Genomic DNA, 17,196 nt, shown 5'->3' on the forward strand with positions numbered 1-17,196 from the left:
TTGGGTCCTAGCTGCCTGCTGCTGGGTCGGTCATCGGCAGGGACCTTCTTCCTTGCGCGAAGCGGGATTGAGCTGGAGTTTCTGAACCCGGTGTCGACACATTGTTCCCCTCCCCTACCATCTCGACTTGCTTGAGCGCATACCTGCTCCCTTCTTTGGTGCTCTGAATGACTGCACGCACAGACACTCGCCAGTGGTTCCCACTCCCGTCTTGCCCGGCTTGGGGGTCTCAACCAGGTTGGGAAAACATTCGCAGGTCTGGGAAGCAGCTTTTGCTAGAGCTGTAAAGAAAGGCAAGGTCCAGGAGCGCCTCCCAGTCTTAGCCAAATCCTGCAGTTCTCGCGGAGGATTCTGAGTGGGACCGAGTGAGCTGAACCTGGCATGGACGCCCCCTCCATGTCTCCCACCTCCAGATCCGAGTCCGGGTCTGGACAGCAGAGGGCAGGACCAGGTGTAAACACACCCTGGGCTGTTTAAATTCCTCCCAGCTCCGGAGGAAGGGCTTGCTAGAATGAGAAGAGATGTGGAGGATGGTACTTGGGGGGCGAGAGCTGCGAAGGGAGAACGGGAGGGGTGAGGTAACTAATTCCCGTTGGTGAAAATGAAAGACTCTGAGCTAAAGCTTTTGGGAAAATCTAGTTGTTCTTTCTTTGCTAATAAGAACTTTAAAAATATTTTAAATGAAACCTTTCCACTTGCGAGTTACTTTCGTTCTGTGGGGGATAACGAACTGGCTATGAAAGTCCAAGTCCCTCTGGGAAGCTGAAATTATTTGAGTGTCCTGTTCTCCATGTGGAGGAGGGGGGAAAGTGGAGGTGTGGGGGAACGCACTTTTTCTCCCCCAGGAAGGTGGATAGTTTGTTTATCTACTTAGAATACACTGCTTGGTGCCCGCACGACATTTCATCCACCAGACTAACCAACACCAGCGTGCGGTGTGCGGTTTATGATGTGTGATATATACGATTGTAAACAAAATTGCATTGTCGGGAATACATCTGTGCCAACAAGGTCAGTGTTCCTGTCGGCGCCTTAAAAATGTCAGGACCCAAATTCAAATGCTGATAAATTGGCAGCTTGGTTATTTTACTCTTGTTAGGGAGACTAGTCAGGCAAAAATCTCCCGGAATAGGACCTCCTTCATTATTCCCATGGGATCCTGTAGGCTTCCAACCTGCAGTAACAGTGCTAAGGTTTTTGAAGTAACTTTATTTTTTAAGTAAAAATGGGGTTACTTTTTATTCAGTAAAAGTGGGATTTATTTTTTACAAGTAGTTTGGACTTGAAAAGGGGACTCTTACATTAGCTACTTGCATAAACCTGCCATTTATTTATTTATTTATTTATTTATTTATTTATTTATTTAGAGGGTCACATGTGGCTAAAGCTTATCTTGATCCTCCTATCTCTCTGCGTTCTAAAGTGCTGGGATTAGTGGCCCTTCCAACCACCCTGCCTGGCTTCAGGCATTATCATCATCATCATCATTATTAAAGAAAATCTAGTTAGAGAAATCCTGTTTGTCAAATACTTGTTTTTAATCTAATGGTTAAAAATTAAAGCTTTATTTTGCCAACAAAGGACTTAATATATTTTTTTATTATAGTGAGCAATTCTCTTTTTGCCTTATAGAGATTTATTTCATTTCAAATTGGTTTACATCTTGTGGAATTTTATATATACATTTGGCAGAATCAAGCTAGTGAAGCCTCCAAAGCAGCTGGCTATTTTTGAAAGTGCATGTTTTTAGAGGGTTTTTTTTTTAATTCTATTTAGATTGTTGCTTAGGAACCGGTTTAATTTATAGTTTGCAGTTTAATATAATTTCCAGTGGAGTGTTTTAAATTTAGTTTGTTATCCTTGTTCTTCACTGTTTAAATCCTGAAGGCACCCCGAGTGTAAAGCTGGCTAACAGCTACATTATTCAATAGGATCATATTAATAGTCTACGCTGTGATCTGTGCTGGGAGCCTGGGTTATTTTCAGTACCTTAGCCAAATGGGATGACTTTTATAGGCCATATTGCTATTTCTGCTCAGAATATAACTCTTATGGTAGGCAGTATGGAAAACAGAAATCTGCTTTTTATTGTCACTGGAATTTGGGAGTGAGAAGAAAATGGAGATCCATTTAGAGCTGTATTTAGGGAGGCAACTAGCATTCTTTTCACTCTGGGATTTTGGAATTAGCTAATATGCAACGTGTAGGTATAGATTTTGCTGTGAGAGTGAAAACCTTGGCACTGTTTCCATTAAAAATTGCACATCAGTGTTAAGTTAATGACTGGCACCTTGAAAACTTTGTTTTCCAGGTAACAGTATTGAATTTAAACGCAATAAAAGGGATCTTCTTAGCCCATTTTTGGCTTTGATTCTTGACAAAATTGTAGTTATATAGTAGCTGTGGGATATTGAAAGTTTGATAGAATAATTTTAAGAGAGAGTTTAATAATTTTAACATCAACTCAACACACATCACTCATCAGTTGTGAAGGTGGAGGCATCATGGGTAGCATCTTTACTGCCTTTAACCCCTTAAAGCATGACTGGAGTAGACTCTCCAGTGCACTGAGGATTCCAATCATGACAGGCACAAATAATGTGGATAGAAGTTTCAGGAACAACAGTCAGAGAGAGGGTTCTGAGTGGAAGGATCTGGAAACGTTTTATGGAAGGCACTAGAAATATTCCATGTTGGAGGACATTTGCACAGAGCCTTCAGACAGAGGTTATGAGCAGACGGTAGAAAGTGGTGTGCACCAATGGCTGGTTCTTGATTCCTTCGCAGGTGTCCTATGTCAAAGGCTCTCACAGATGAGTAGAGAGATGACACCATCTTGGCTCTAGTTTTTAGAAATTTGAAAGATTAGAATTGGTCCCGTTTTAAACAACGGCTTGCATATTTCTGTTTGCACCTGTTCTGTTTATTTGTATTGCTGTTGCTGCTCTTGTTAAATTTGTCATAGGAATTTTGTGTTAAGAAACACATGTGCCCCATTTGTGGTTGAATCCATACCAAAGCTACATGACCGGTTGGTTCTATTCTCACGTGTTTCCCATAAGTTTATACATTAAGAAAGCATTTTTACAGCATTAGTTCTTCATCAGCAACAAGGGATACCTGCTGTTGTTGATCATGTGACCATCAAGGCTGTGGCCTGCAGAGAGCAGAATCCTTCCTGGAGAGTTGTTTGAACTGATTTGTTAAATGAGGCTCATTAGAAGCTGTTATAATACTTAATGTTGATCAGCTAATTGGAAAATACACTCTGTGTTACAAGATTATAATGCAGTGGTTGGTCTATGATTTACAATGGTTAATGTGGCAGACGTTTCAGCCTTGAATCAACAGATTTTCTTTCCACATTTCTTTGTCAGTGCTGAAGTTTGGACATGATAGACAAGTGCTCTATCACTGAGCTACATCTTCAGCCCTTTGAATTTCAGCTTTTGAACATCCATTTCTTACTGTATGGTGGAGGAGTGGTACCCATGCTTCAGCTCCTGTGTGGAGGTCAGGGGACCACCCTGTGGAGTTGGTCCTCTCCTTCCATCTCTCTGTGGAATCTGGGGATCAAACTCATGTTAACAGGCTTCTGGGACAAGGGCCTCTACCTGCTAAACCCCGTGTTCATTTCTATATTTCCCTTTTCTAAACTGCTTTTCTCAGCGACATATCAGCTGCTTTCCAGATCTTTGTTTTCAAAATTTGATTTTCAACATGATGAGTTTGCCTTTCTATCCTCTCCGATGACTAAGGCAAAAGATGGAATGGTCATAAGATGGGGAACATACAACTCCCTTCTGGAACGTTTCCAACATTAAAGTCAAAGCCGTGCCACGCCTTAGGATGTGGAGGAGGGGATGCTTGACAGGTTAAGAGAAAAATTCCAAAAGTAGTGGGCACAGGAAAAGATTGGGCAGAAAGGAGATTAGGCAAGGCTTTGGAACAGTAGAAAGGAACATGGAATGTTGGGCTGTTGGGCTAGAATTCAGCTTTAAAAGTGCCTAGCTAGGGTAGAGCCATTTCTTTGTCCAGGCCACATAGATCCTGCCACCTCAGCTCATTTGAAAAGAGACTTTATTTGAAGCCACATAATTAGATTTCTCTACTGATTCCCAGTTGCAAGCCTTATATAACATAAAAAAGCCTGTCTTGGGCTGGAGTAATACTGTAGTCAGTGATGAGCTTGAAGTTCTCTCAAGAAAGCCGGGCATGGTGATGTGCCTTTACTCCAGGGAGGCAGAGACTGGAGGGTTTCTTGGCTCAATCTACTTAGTGAGGTTCAGAACAGTGTTACACCTGTCTGTACAAACAAAGTGCCATCACCAAGAGTGACATCCAAGCTTGGCTTTTGGTCTCCACACACAGGTGCATATATGTATATTCTCTCTCTCTCTCTCTCTCTCTCTCTCTCCCGCCCCACACAAACACCCCCTTGTCTTTCTGTTTAGGAGTTACTGAGGGCAATGGCGATGGTAGCATTAATGGTGAAGGATTGTTAAGATTTTAGTTGTATCTATTGTAAATAACTTAAACAAAGACTACTAATGCTGTGTACGGCATGGTGTGGTCCATGTAGAAATGGTGATTTGAGTGAAAAACTGTTCACTTTTAAAAAGTAACTATGTTGGAGCTCCAAGGAAGGCTATGGTAAATGCAGTGTTTGTGGAGTGGGTACCCAGTTGTAAGTGACTTTGTTTTGTCATTTCTGTATTTCCCACCACAAGGCAGCAAGATGAAGCCAAAGATAAATGTTCTCCTTCAATGGGGCTTGGTAACTCCAAGACTATCGTTTTTGCCTTCAGTGTCCTGGTTTATCTGAAAGTCATCATGTTAGTATTTGCCACCTGCAGATAATCAAGACGGTATTCTATGACATGTACAAACTTGTCAGTGGCTCTTGTTAGATGTGGAAGGCTTCTCACCAAGGGGTTGATTCAAATCTCCTGTTAGGCTGCATGGGAATCTGAGTTCTGATGGAAATATACTTGTTTTTTGTTTGTTTGTTTTGTTTTCTGAAATGGTAGTCCTTTCTTTCCCCAAAGAAGAAAACAGAAGAAGAGCAAATCTAAGAGGAGGAAAAGGCTGCGTTTAATCCCTCCTGCCTGAGCCACTCTGTTTTCCTCCCAACTTTCTCTTAGTTAAAATTAGCTAGACCCATTTCCAGGTTTCCTTCCTGCCATTGTTTCCCCCTCACCATTAACGCCTCCAACACAGAGTTGCTTGTCTTATGTGAAAGTACCCAGGCGATGCTGCCTGCCTCCAAGTACATGGTGGGCCCTGAGCTCTCAGCAAGTCTTGGGAGCTCCCTTAGTTGCTTGCCTAGTGTGGGTTACTCCGAGTGACGGATGGAAGGTACATCTACTTAGAGCCCCTAGAGTAGACATTATGTCTTAGTTGCCCCTGGAGCCTCTGTAATATTGCACCTGATACCATAACATGCCTTCTCCTTTATGCTGTATGGAGGGAGGCATGTTAGATAAAAGCATGTGAGGTACCATAGCATGCCTTCTTCTTTATGCTGCGTGGTGGGAGGCATTTTAGATAAAAGCATGTGAAGATGTAATATTCTTGTTGTCTTGACAGCTAGTAAGGGTGAGGAAATAGATTTTCTAAAGATGAGTTTAATACTTTGGGGAAATGCACAAAGCAGGATGTGATTAATTGCCACATGAGAAAATGTAGCAGACTCTTAAACTGAACTGAGGAGGGAAAAGAAAATTGCTGGGTCTACAAGAACACACAAACATGAAGGTAGCCCTGACTGCTGAAGAAAGACAGGAACCAAATGAGGGAGATGGGAAAGGAGGGTTGGAGACAGCAAGAGCAAGCTCCAGATTCTTTCTCCTTGTTTGCTTCCCCTCTCCACCCCTTCCCTCCCTTCTCCTCCTATTCCTCCCTCTCCTCTGTGATGCACTCCCACTCCCCCATCCTACTCTGCTGTCTCCTCTGTCTCTCTTCTTTTCTTGTCTTTCTTTCTGTTGTTCTGACAGGATCTCACCGTAGCCCTGGCCAAGTTTTCTTCAGACTTTTAGCAACCTGTCTTCAAGTTCCCAAGTGTTTAGATCAAGGAATGAGCTAACACACCTGCATGGAGATTTAAAAGTAGGTTGATGTCCCAAGAACCACATGCTTTTTTATTCCCTTGAGAACTCTTATAATTGACTAAATCCATACACAAAGTAATTAGAAAGTTGCACTTAATTTTTATTTATGTTGATATAGCTTTCAAGATTTTGAAGTTTCAAGATATTTCATTGATTTCCCTTCTGTTTAGCCTTTATTGGTCTTCAAAGAAGCCCTTGCTTGCCTACAGAGTTCTGCATGCAATTAGTTATTAGCACAAAGTATTAAACTAGGAAAAATATATTTCTCTAACTTTGAAGCAAAGAGGCAAAATCCATTTGCCTCAAGTACTACTCAAAAGCTTTTAGTCCCAAGGAAAAAACATAAATTTCTTCAGTCTAGTATTCCAGTTATCCTAATGGCACATGAAAGCAAGCCATTTGAAGAGATTTTAGAGACCACTTAGTCTAATACCCCAGTTTAGAGATTCCTAAGTCCAGCACCCTCTCTTACTTACAAGAAGTCTGAGAACCAAACAGAGTGACTTGTCCTTCTTTGGTGACTGTTCACTTGGCCATCCACCCATCTGTGTCCCTATCTCTGGCTTTTACAAGACCTGTTCTTTCTCAGATATCTTCCTATTTATGTTGACAAAAGCATTGATCACATGGGTTTGGACTGGAAAAGGGGAACTTGGCGTTGAAGGGAGAGCCAAACAAGATGACTGGCTGTGTGTTTGATTACATTTTCTTTAAGGATCACTAACGTGACTGATGTGTTTGGGCAAACATTTGAGGGACACTTCAGCCCCTGCAGCTCAGAATATGCCCGGCAAGGTTTTTGGCAACTGTTAAGGTTAGCTTCAGCTGTCAACTTGACACAAACCTGTAGTCACCTGGAAAAGGCAACTTCAGTAGAGGAACTGCCCTGGTCAGATCAGCCTGTGCCCATATCTATGAGGCATTTTCTTAGTGGATAATTGATGTAGAAGGGGACAGCTCACTGTGGAAGGTGCAATCCATAGACAGGTGGATGTAGACTGTATAAGAAAGGTAGCTAACTGTGAACCTGAGAACAAGCCAGTAAGCAGCTTTTCTTCATAAGTATATATCAGTTTACTATAAATTAATATATGTGACTTGTTATATCCCAACAAATGCTTTCTCTCGTTGACTGGGCTCTGTTAAATTCTTACAGAACAGTGAGTTTCCTGTGTATGGGACTTTTCTGATCAATGAGCTCAGTATGACCGAGCAGTTTCATCTTCTTGTTGTTGGCTTCATTATTATTTTCATTTCCTTTGTGTCATTGAAAGAATGTAACCTGGATTTGTTTGTTTGTTTGTTTTGTGTTTTTTGTAATTGGGAAAATGGAGTTCAGTAGTGACTCATAGTCTGAACATGTTTCCCTTGGTATTTGGGGGACAGTCTTCTTGTCTTCATCAGTGCCTTGAAGATCTTAATGTTGTCATGTGGATAGCAATATTTTCTGTCATCTGTCTTCTTTTGAAAATTGGATTATCATGTTAGTTTTCAAATAAATATCATAAGGTGTTGGATAATTCATTTTAGTCTTAAACCAAGATGTTAATGATTTTTTTCATATCTAAGTTCTTTGTGCTATAGGTATATGAGATCAAAGCCACTTCAAGTGAAAAAACATCAGCAGGCTTTCTTTGTTTCTCTTCCCTTTCCCACCCCCCAGAGCTAATGGGTTGTCTTAGTTAGGGTTTCTATTGCTGTGGAGATACACCAGGACCAAGGCAACTCTCATAAAGGAAAACATTTAATTGGGGCTAACTTACAGTTTCATAGGTTCATTATTATCATGACAGGAAGCATGGCAATGTGCAGGTAGACATGGTGCTGGAGGAGCTGAGAGTTCTATAGGCAACGGGAAGTGAACTGTCACACTTGGCATGGCTTGAGCATATAAGACCTCAAATCCTGCCTCCACAGTGACATACTTCCTACAATAAGGCCACACCTACTCCAACAAGGCCACACCTCCTAATAGTGCAACTCCCTTTGGGCCAAGCATTCAAACCCATGAGTCTGTGAGGGCCATACCCAATCAGACCACCACAAGGGTCATGATTGTAATCTCAGCTACTCACAAGACTGAGGCAGGAGGATTGCAAGTTCAAGGTGTTCATGGGCTACAGAGTGAGTTCAAGGCTGATGTGGCCAACTCAGTGAGGTATTTTTTCAAAATGGAAAGTAAAAAGAAAGCTTGGGGTACAGCTCCGTGGTAAAGTGTGGGAGCCCACAGAGGTTTCTTAGTGAGAACTCACTCAGGGTCAGAGAGTCTGAGCTTGCTTTACACAGCAGGGCTGCGTAAGATGATTTGGTCACAGGTATGTTTACCAGGTGTTTGGAAAGGTCTACACTTGGCTGTACAGTGTGCTTTGAACTTGTAAGGGGGAGGTCTTTTGCCTTCCCTTCTTGGCATGTTATACAAAGCCTTTTCAATAGACCTTCGAGGCTGTTGGGTATTAATCCAGGTCCTCCTGAAGCTATCCTGTGTCTCTGTCTTTCTTCTCATAGTCTAGGTCTCTCTTTCTGTCTATCATGTCTTAATTTCTCTCTCCTCCACCTAAGAATCCTTCAAAAAAGATGGGAGCTGGACCACCACACATGGCACCCTGAATGTGAAACCCCCACAGTAAAACACTGGCTTGCATACATAGAGCCTGGAGTTTACCTCGGAAGTAAAAGTGCCTCTTCCTTTCTTTTTTCCCTTTAAAGGAGACTGACTCTTAATATCATTTTATATATGGTAATGTGTGTGTATATGTGTGTGTGTGTATATATATATATATATATATATATATATATATATATATATGAATATATTTTAATCAGCACGTACAGTAACAAAGTTTTGTTGTACATGTTTAGTTTTATTGCCCCACACCCCAAACTCCTACACTCCTTCCCCGGTGTTGGCTGATGAGCTTGCTCACCTTTGTATTGTATTTTTCAGTAAGAAGCACCAGAGCTCTTTTTACTTGTGAAATTGTTGGAGTCTGTGGAGCTCCACCATATTTTCATGTACTTTCCTTACCCCTGTGTCACTGGAATAAGTATGGAAGAATAAGGTACTAGAAAATAGCAATCTGAAAATAGAACTGGAATTTTGTCGTTGGAAGCAAGCATTGGTGATGTTTTCCTGAGGAAGCAGGGATGGAGGTCAAGGAGAGAAGACAGATGCGTTGTATGTTCAAAATAATATATCACTTAATACTTGGTGGTAGAAGACTTTTTTTTAACATTCTGCATGATGCATTTGTGGTTCTGCAAGAACACTTGTAGCAGTGTTTTCCCGCTTTAGTGAATTTCCTTTTATCGACATGATACATAGACAAATAGAAGGGCCAGTTGCAGGTCACATGTCATGATGCTGAGGATGGAAGCAGTGCAAGCCTCCTAACCCTTAACATGAATCAGAACCTCAGCACTGCCTTCCATAATTTATTAGTCCCTAGCAGAGTGCTTTGCTCATGAGGCTTCAGAGGAACAGGAACGATAAAACACACAATTAATTAAAATCTTCAGAAAGAGCAGCAGCAGCAGCATTAATAAAACAATGTCCTCTGAAGCACACAGGAATTGTAGTCGCAGTGGGGAAAACCAAGTTAAAAGTTTAGTTTTCATCATAGTCAATAAACTGAGTTTATTGAACTTGGGTTGGTAGAGTTAAAAACAGAAATAGACATGTAGGGAGTACTCTGTTCCTCTCTCCACAAAACATCTCGATTATTAATAGCAACTGCTCATCTATACTCCGTGCCTAATTTTATGCATATTTTCTTGTGCAGTCCTCAGAAGAACTGTATAGAATAGGTGTTAGGGTTTTCAGTGTATGGCTGAGAAAACAGATCGCTTGATGAAATGCTTCTCAAAGTGGGCTCCATCCTTCACCTCAGCAGGAACTTGTTAGGCAAATTCATACCCACCCCCACCTTCCCTGAGTCAAATTTTAGGAGTGGAGCCCTGCTGTGTGTTAAGAACAAGTCGCACGTGTTCCATCTTCATGCTGAAGTTTGAGAACCACTGGATTATATAACCACATGGGATAATGCTCTGTTAGTGGAAACAGGATTTCTAATGGAATATTGGACTTTACCACTTACTGGGAGCATCTCTGCAGTGGCCTACTGGGCAATGGTTTTCCTACACACCCTAAGGTCTGCTGTAGGTTTATTTCCCTCTCCCCATCCTTACGATCTGCCTTGCCAATAACTGCTCTGTTTCATGTGTGTATAAAAAGAAGCCATTTAACTAGGAAGAATGTTTAAGAAGCTTTCTTTGGAGAGCCACCTGGGTCTAGTTTCTTTCCACTGTAAATCATGGTTCTCTTTACTAAAGGTTTCTTGGGAATGAGCTATGACTGGTTTTGGTCATGTCTTGTGACAGTCCCTGAGTCGTGGTGTTTGCAATGCTTGCTTTTGTGTATTCATAGAGACAGTCTAGTATTAGACACTAAAATGCCAAGCCATTTCTCATTGATTGATAGAAGGCACCCATTTCATCTGATGTTCACACAGCCCATTCTGGAATGTTGGTGCTCTGTACCACACTCACAGACGAGCCAGGCATAGGCACACCAGGTACATCCTGGTTTAATTTTTACTAGTTGCAAGATCTGTGTATGTTTTCACACTCCTGAATTGTTTCTTCAACTAAAAACAGAGGTGATGGTGTCCCATGGGTTAAACTTGGTTCTTTGAGAATACTTTGGAAAACACCGAGTGCTACAGAAATGTGCAGTTGAATTCTGGAATGTCTTGAAGAACAGCTTCTGAGCTTAGGGAACATGAGACATTTGGTAATGAACTAGGTTGTCTCAGTGAGCTAGGGAGTGAATGCATTTATCAAGAGTGTCTGCACAGAGTGGAGAGACCATGAGAATTTTGCAGGGGACCTCAGACTCTGCACTAACCCAATCCTGGCTGTTAACTTTCTGATTGATCGTCTCTCAGCTCCAGCCATAAAATGAATGTAAGAAAACCTCCATGTAGAAGTCATAAAGAAAGAGGTTGGTTAAGAACAAGAATTTAGAGTCACTGGTTATCTGTGCAAACATAACCGAGAGCTTGGAAGTAGTCACCGGGAAAGGCTGTTGAAAAAGAAAAGAGGGCCTGGAGAGTTGGTTCAGTGGTTAAGAACACTTTCTGTTCTTGCAAAGGACCAGGGTTCAATTCCCAGCCCCCACATGGAGGCTCACCATCTCCTCAGGCACCACGCATGCATGTGGTACACAGACATACATGCAGGCAAAACATTCATACACACAAAATAAAACAAATCTAGAGAAGAAAAAGAAAAGAAAAGGAAATGATAGGGCTAGAAGAGCATGGGGTACGGAACAGGGCTACCATGGGCCTTGTACAGACTCCTTGTGATGCACCTAGGGTTCTAAGAAGCCTAGTTTGCTACCCTTTGAACCACATCTTCACTTCCTTATAGAAGAGCAAGAAGCTACATAGGTTTATTTATCTCTGTAGCATGGTTACAATGTCACCTGACCTCAAGTCAAGATAACTATATATGGGCGATGGTTCAGGCTGATTAAAACTACATCTGTGTGTGTATGTGTAAATGAGGAAGAGTTGGCAATGTGAAGAATGTATTCATTAGAAAGGGTCAATTGGTATTTGACTCTGGATTCTTGCCTATGGCAACGTAAATCTGAGAATGCCCAGATATCTGACTTGAAGAGAAGACAGAATTCTGAAATTTTAGTATTTTCAGGTTTTCTAATGTTGGCTGAATGGAAGGTGGAACATTGCTTCATGGCCCAAGTAACACATCTGTAGGCCAGATTTGGGTATAGACTGCCAGCTGGTGGTCTCTGCTGTAGAGTGTTCTGTAAACAAGACCTGTTATTATTGGATGTCCTGGAATTTATAATAGCCTCCCAGGAGCCACTATGTCAGGGACCCTCCAAGGAATACATCTGTGTTTTCTTGTTACCCTCAAAACTAGCCCCCTATCCCAAGGCCAGTCCTGTTTTGACATAGACTCCAGGGACTTTTAAAATTTGTGCTGCATAATTTGAAGAGATTCTAAGTCCAGATGTTTAGGCAGGCAGAAAACTACATCTCTTTTGAGGAGAGATTTGCAGAAATAGCATGACATGATTTTCTCCCTCTAGAAGGCCAAGCATAAGTCTATACTCTAATACAGTGGATAGAAATAATCTCTAGGTTGTCCAGGTCTATTCTTATTGCTCTCTTTTGTATGTATGCACATAGATATTTATTTAGGGGTAAGTGTATGAATGTACATGTATCTATACATTCATGTGGAGACCAGAGAACAATCTTGGGTATCATTCTTCAGACATTACGACCCCTCCTGTTGTAAAGACGTGGTCTCTCATTGGCTTGAAGTTTGTCAAAGCTAGACTGGCTGACCAGTGAGCCCCTGGGAACTGCTGGCTTTCTCTTTCCAGTATTTGAGATGGATATTTTGTAGTCACCATGTTTGGCTTCTGGATATACATTGCTCTTCCAGGAATGGTTTTGTACTGACTCCATTTTTCAATTTTCATTCCAGAAAAAAGAGTTTGATGTGGATAACCTCAGCAAGTCGGAGCTGCGGATGCTCCTCAGTGTGATGGAAGGAGAACTCGAAGCCAGAGACTTGGTCATTGAGGCCCTGCGGGTAAGAACATTCTGGGAGTGTGTCCTTATCATTTCTCAGAGGGCCAAAGGCAGAGGTACTTCTCTTCTTAATTTTTGAATCAGCTGCATTTAAAATGTTATATTAGGCGAATGTATGCTCCTCACTCAAAACATCAACCGAGAACCTACACAAGACAAACAAGTCATATGGGTGTTGAGATGAGAATACACCATTGAAAATGGGAGATTTGAGAAGTCTACTGTGTTAATCAGTAATCCTTGCATGTATCACATATTTATTTGACCTTACACATACAATTTTAGAAAATTGGTACTTTGGTGTCTTGTATGTGTATGATAGCTGTGGGGAATAATTAATAGATTCATTCATAAAAATATTACTGATAATATATCTTTTACTTCCTGTGTAAGCCATGAATGATACTTTTCATTTTCAGAAACTCAGAGTTAAAATGAAAATGTTCATATCTTCAAATTATTTTTCTCAGAATTTTCAGTAACTTAAAAGTATTTCTATCATAGCTTACAAAGAATATATCAAATGCCTCAATTACATTTTACTTTTATATAATGTTAAACTGTCTCGATGCAGTTTTCTGATTGGAAATTCCACATCTTGACTTGCTTTGGTATATTTGTCAACTGTAAGTTTCGGTTTGGTTTTGTTTTTTTTTTCCCTCTTTGCTAGTCACTTGTATGTAATCAGATATATCTTGGTTCTCAGTTATTTGGCAAATAGAGCTGTAATTGTTACATAGAAAGCATGGGTTTATCTTATTTCACTAAGTATTATTTCCTGAAACTTTGTCCTAGGAATATTTTTGTACATGTGAGAATCTGTAAAAAAATGTAAAAATTCAACTGATTGTTGCCTGTGATGACAAGAACTTTTTTTTTTTTTTTGGTTTTTCAAGACAGGGTTTCTCTGTGTAGCTTTGCGCCTTTCCTGGAACTCGCTCTGGAGACCAGGCTGGCCTCGAACTCACAGAGATCCGCCTGCCTCTGCCTCCCGAGTGCTAGGATTAAAGGCGTGCGCCACCACCGCCTGGCTGGACAAGAACTTTCATGGGGAAGAAGGGAGGTAGGAATGGTAGATGGTCACATAGGATGGACAAGGGTGTGCCCTGTACAGGGGTGTGCCCAGCTGTATGGAGGTGAGTCCCAAGTGGGAGTGGAAGCAGTTGCTGAATTTCACATACTGGAAATTGATGCAGAAGGTATATTATTTACCATTAGTTCAGTGACCAAGAGCAATTTCGCCATAAGCTGGGAGTCTAGTTGTATCATTTGCAAGCCGGCATTGAGGTGGAGCTACAGCTTTTATCATTAGAAGCTTTGCTAAGTGGACATTTGCATAGTTTGGTTGTGACTGTTGTCTGTGCTGTTCCACATGGAGAGTATAGTACTATCATGTGTGCCCCTGTTCCAAAATGCAGTCACCTCTTGCAACCAAATGGAAACGCAGGGCTCCAGCTTGCCATTCTATGTTTTTCTGTTCTGTATTAACATGCAAGATGCACTGACCCTGTGCACCCTCCCGCTGCTTACGGAAATGTTTGAACACTTCGTGGATTCTTTGTTTTTATGTTTTAAAAAGCACATGCATTTTCTTTAATTTAATTGCAATATTTCCAATTGGAAGAGTACAAGCAAAGGTTCCCTAATGATCAAATGGATATCTTCTGCAGAATTGGAGTTTGAATTATAAGGGCACTTACACAACACAGTCAGTGGTTTAAACCCTAATCAAATCCTATTTCTCATGCTCATAAAGTATTTCTGTTGTGCTTAGCTAACCTGCCAGCGACATTATGGATAATTGGAAGTTTAAGTATGCTATATTAAAGTAAAAAGTTTAAAAAAAAATAAAAATCTCCATGGATTGCAATATACATTTCTGATATCTACTAGAAAAGTAACTTATAGTAAGTGGAGAAGATCTTGGAGGAGTTAGGGCAGGGGAGACAATCATCAGAATATATTGTCTGGAAAAATCTGTTTTCAATAAAAGAAAAATAGAGAAAATATGAATTTCCTTTGTTGTATGTTTACTGGAAGATATGATGAACTTGATGTCCAATTGCACTTACTCATAGCATTTCTATAAATGCAGTTGCAAGAGAATCCTGATGCAAGCCTACCATAGTGTTGACTCAGATACAGTGAGGTGGTTTTCCTGAAATGGTGAATGACTTCTGGTGAAGTTCCAAGCAAAAGAGCATGTTTAGCCAGGCCTGGGGGTGCTTGCCTGTGATGGATCTCAGCACCAGAGAAGCAGAGGCAGTGAGGTCAGCACGAGTTCAAAGCAACTGTGGTCTACATAGCAAGACCCCTGTCAAACAAAACAAAGGAGAGAGAGGGGGGGAGGGGGAGGGAGAGGGGGAGGGAGAGGGGGAGGGAGGGGGGAGGGAGGGGGATGGGGAGAGGGAGAGAGAGGGGGAGGAGGGAGGGGGATGGGGAGAGGGAGGGAGAGAGAGGGGGAGGAGGGGAAGAGAGAGGGAGAGGGAGAGAGAGAGAGAAGGAATAAGTATACATTTACATGGGAATTCAATCTCTAGAAAATTCAGTTTGTTAAAATAATTTAAATTAGTTGTTTATTGATAAAAAAAAAAAAAAGGAACTCCTCTCTTGCCTCAAAATGGTCATACATTAAGTTCTAATGAGAGGAATAAACTGAGGGCACATTTAAAAGTTTGGTGAGTACTCAAAAAATATTCCTGGAGGCAGGCGGATTGATGAGTTCAAAGCCAGCCTGGTCTCTAGAGTGAGTTCCAACATAGCCAAGGCTACACAGAGAAGCCCTGTCTTGAAAAACGAAAAAAAGAAAAGAAGTAAAAAAACTCCTAGGTGTGTGGCAGGCTCACCTCCCTGCCCTCTAAGAGCCAATTAACAAGAAAACAAAAATGTTCCATCGTCCTGCTTCAACATAGCCTGTCGGGAAGAGCTGGCTGAGACCAGTCTCCCATGTTTAGAGATGGAAATCAGGCAAACTGAAGGGGAGCCCTGAGAGAAGATGATCCAGCTAGGACCACACATGGGCTCACCCTGAAGCCATCCACTCCCTTTGTCATCCAGACCCTCGGTGGAATTCAGTGTGTGTGAGATCTTCTTAAAAGCTTTTTCAAAATGGTGTTTATGATTCATTTAAATATTTAGACGATCTGGTTTGAAGAGTGGGTAGTAATGGAATTTTCACATACCTGTGGTACCTGGGATAGATTCAGCTGCCGGGATTTGCTCCCTGAGCTTCTGATGGGAACTAGTCAAACATTTACCTGCCTCCGAATGTGTCACTAACTTGCCTTTTCCTTAACTGTGCAGCAGAATGTGGTTTCCTGGCTGATTAATGCCCCAGAAAGAAATTGAAAAGAAGAAAGGATGTGAAAATTTTTATTTCATGTTAGCAGATAAACTAATCTATAAATTAAGAACTAAAATCTCTTTAATCAGTAACCAGTATACCATGTCTCTGCAAGTGAAGTACATTTTGGTTTTTTAAGTAAAAAAAAAAAATGCTGTTTGAGCTTAATAATTAAAATAAAGGGTAACTAATTTGTACCCTGAACTGTAGTAGATTTGGAAATGATTGTATTGTGACGTGTCCAAATTCTTTAGGATTTAAAAATGTGTTTCGGATCAAGCTGTTCTGTTTCCCTTTCTAAGCCACGTGATCCTTGTGGTTTTGAGTTTCGAGTCATAATGATTTCAGTGATCATTGACTAGGTAGCAGTGGATGTTTGAGGAGAGTCCATGAATGTAAGTTTGGAGGGAGTAAAACAGATGACAATGTGTATCCTGGCATTTTTGCTGCTTACCTCTTTAAGATAAAAATACTTATAATATAAAACATCCATAGCTTTGTAACAGTATTCACTTTATGACTTTTTAAAAAATATTTTTAGGCATGGTCTTTCTGTATAGCCCAGGATGGCTATGAACTTGTATTCCCCCTGCCTCAGCCTCCTGGGTACTGGGATTGCAAGCATGTACCACCATGCCCATTTCTAAGAACAAGCATCTTTGTTAAGAAGAAATTGTATTTTTAAAAGAGCAGTAAAGCCAGGCGGTGGTGGCGCACGCCTTTAATCCCAGCACTCGGGAGGCAGAGCCAGGCGGATCTCTGTGAGTTCGAGGCCAGCCTGGGCTACCAAGTGAGTTCCAGGAAAAGGCGCAAAGCTACCCAGAGAAACCCTGTCTCGAAAAAAACCAAAAAAAAAAAAAAAAAAAAAAAAAAAGAGCAGTACTGACTCCCCATCATATACACAGATTTCCTGTATGTCTCTCCTCCCCCCTTTTTATATGAGATAAACGAAATTGACTGTATGAAGGATAGATAATCCCCCTCTTAAACTTCATAAACAGGCTAACTGCAGGAGTCAGATTTTCAATTATTTGCATTGGAATTTCCAAAACTTGACCGTTTTAGCATTTCTTTACATGGAATGCACTTCCAGCTCTGGTAACCTTTGGGGACT

At 41.2% G+C, this 17,196-nt stretch overlaps 1 protein-coding gene across 3 annotated transcripts in view; it reads left to right on the forward strand.

Moving 5' to 3' along the window:
• Positions 1-17,196, forward strand: part of Cttnbp2 (cortactin binding protein 2) — a 156,442-nt gene that overhangs the window by 867 nt on the left and 138,379 nt on the right. For all 3 annotated transcript variants that reach the window (XM_006991232.4, XM_042272818.2, XM_042272819.2), the window contains exon 2: positions 12,633-12,740. In XM_006991232.4, coding sequence (XP_006991294.1) covers positions 12,633-12,740 — 108 coding nt within the window. The remainder of the gene's footprint in view (positions 1-12,632; positions 12,741-17,196) is intronic.

This window comes from Peromyscus maniculatus, chromosome 3, assembly GCF_049852395.1.
Source record: "Peromyscus maniculatus bairdii isolate BWxNUB_F1_BW_parent chromosome 3, HU_Pman_BW_mat_3.1, whole genome shotgun sequence".
NCBI classification, from domain to species: domain Eukaryota; kingdom Metazoa; phylum Chordata; class Mammalia; order Rodentia; family Cricetidae; genus Peromyscus; species Peromyscus maniculatus.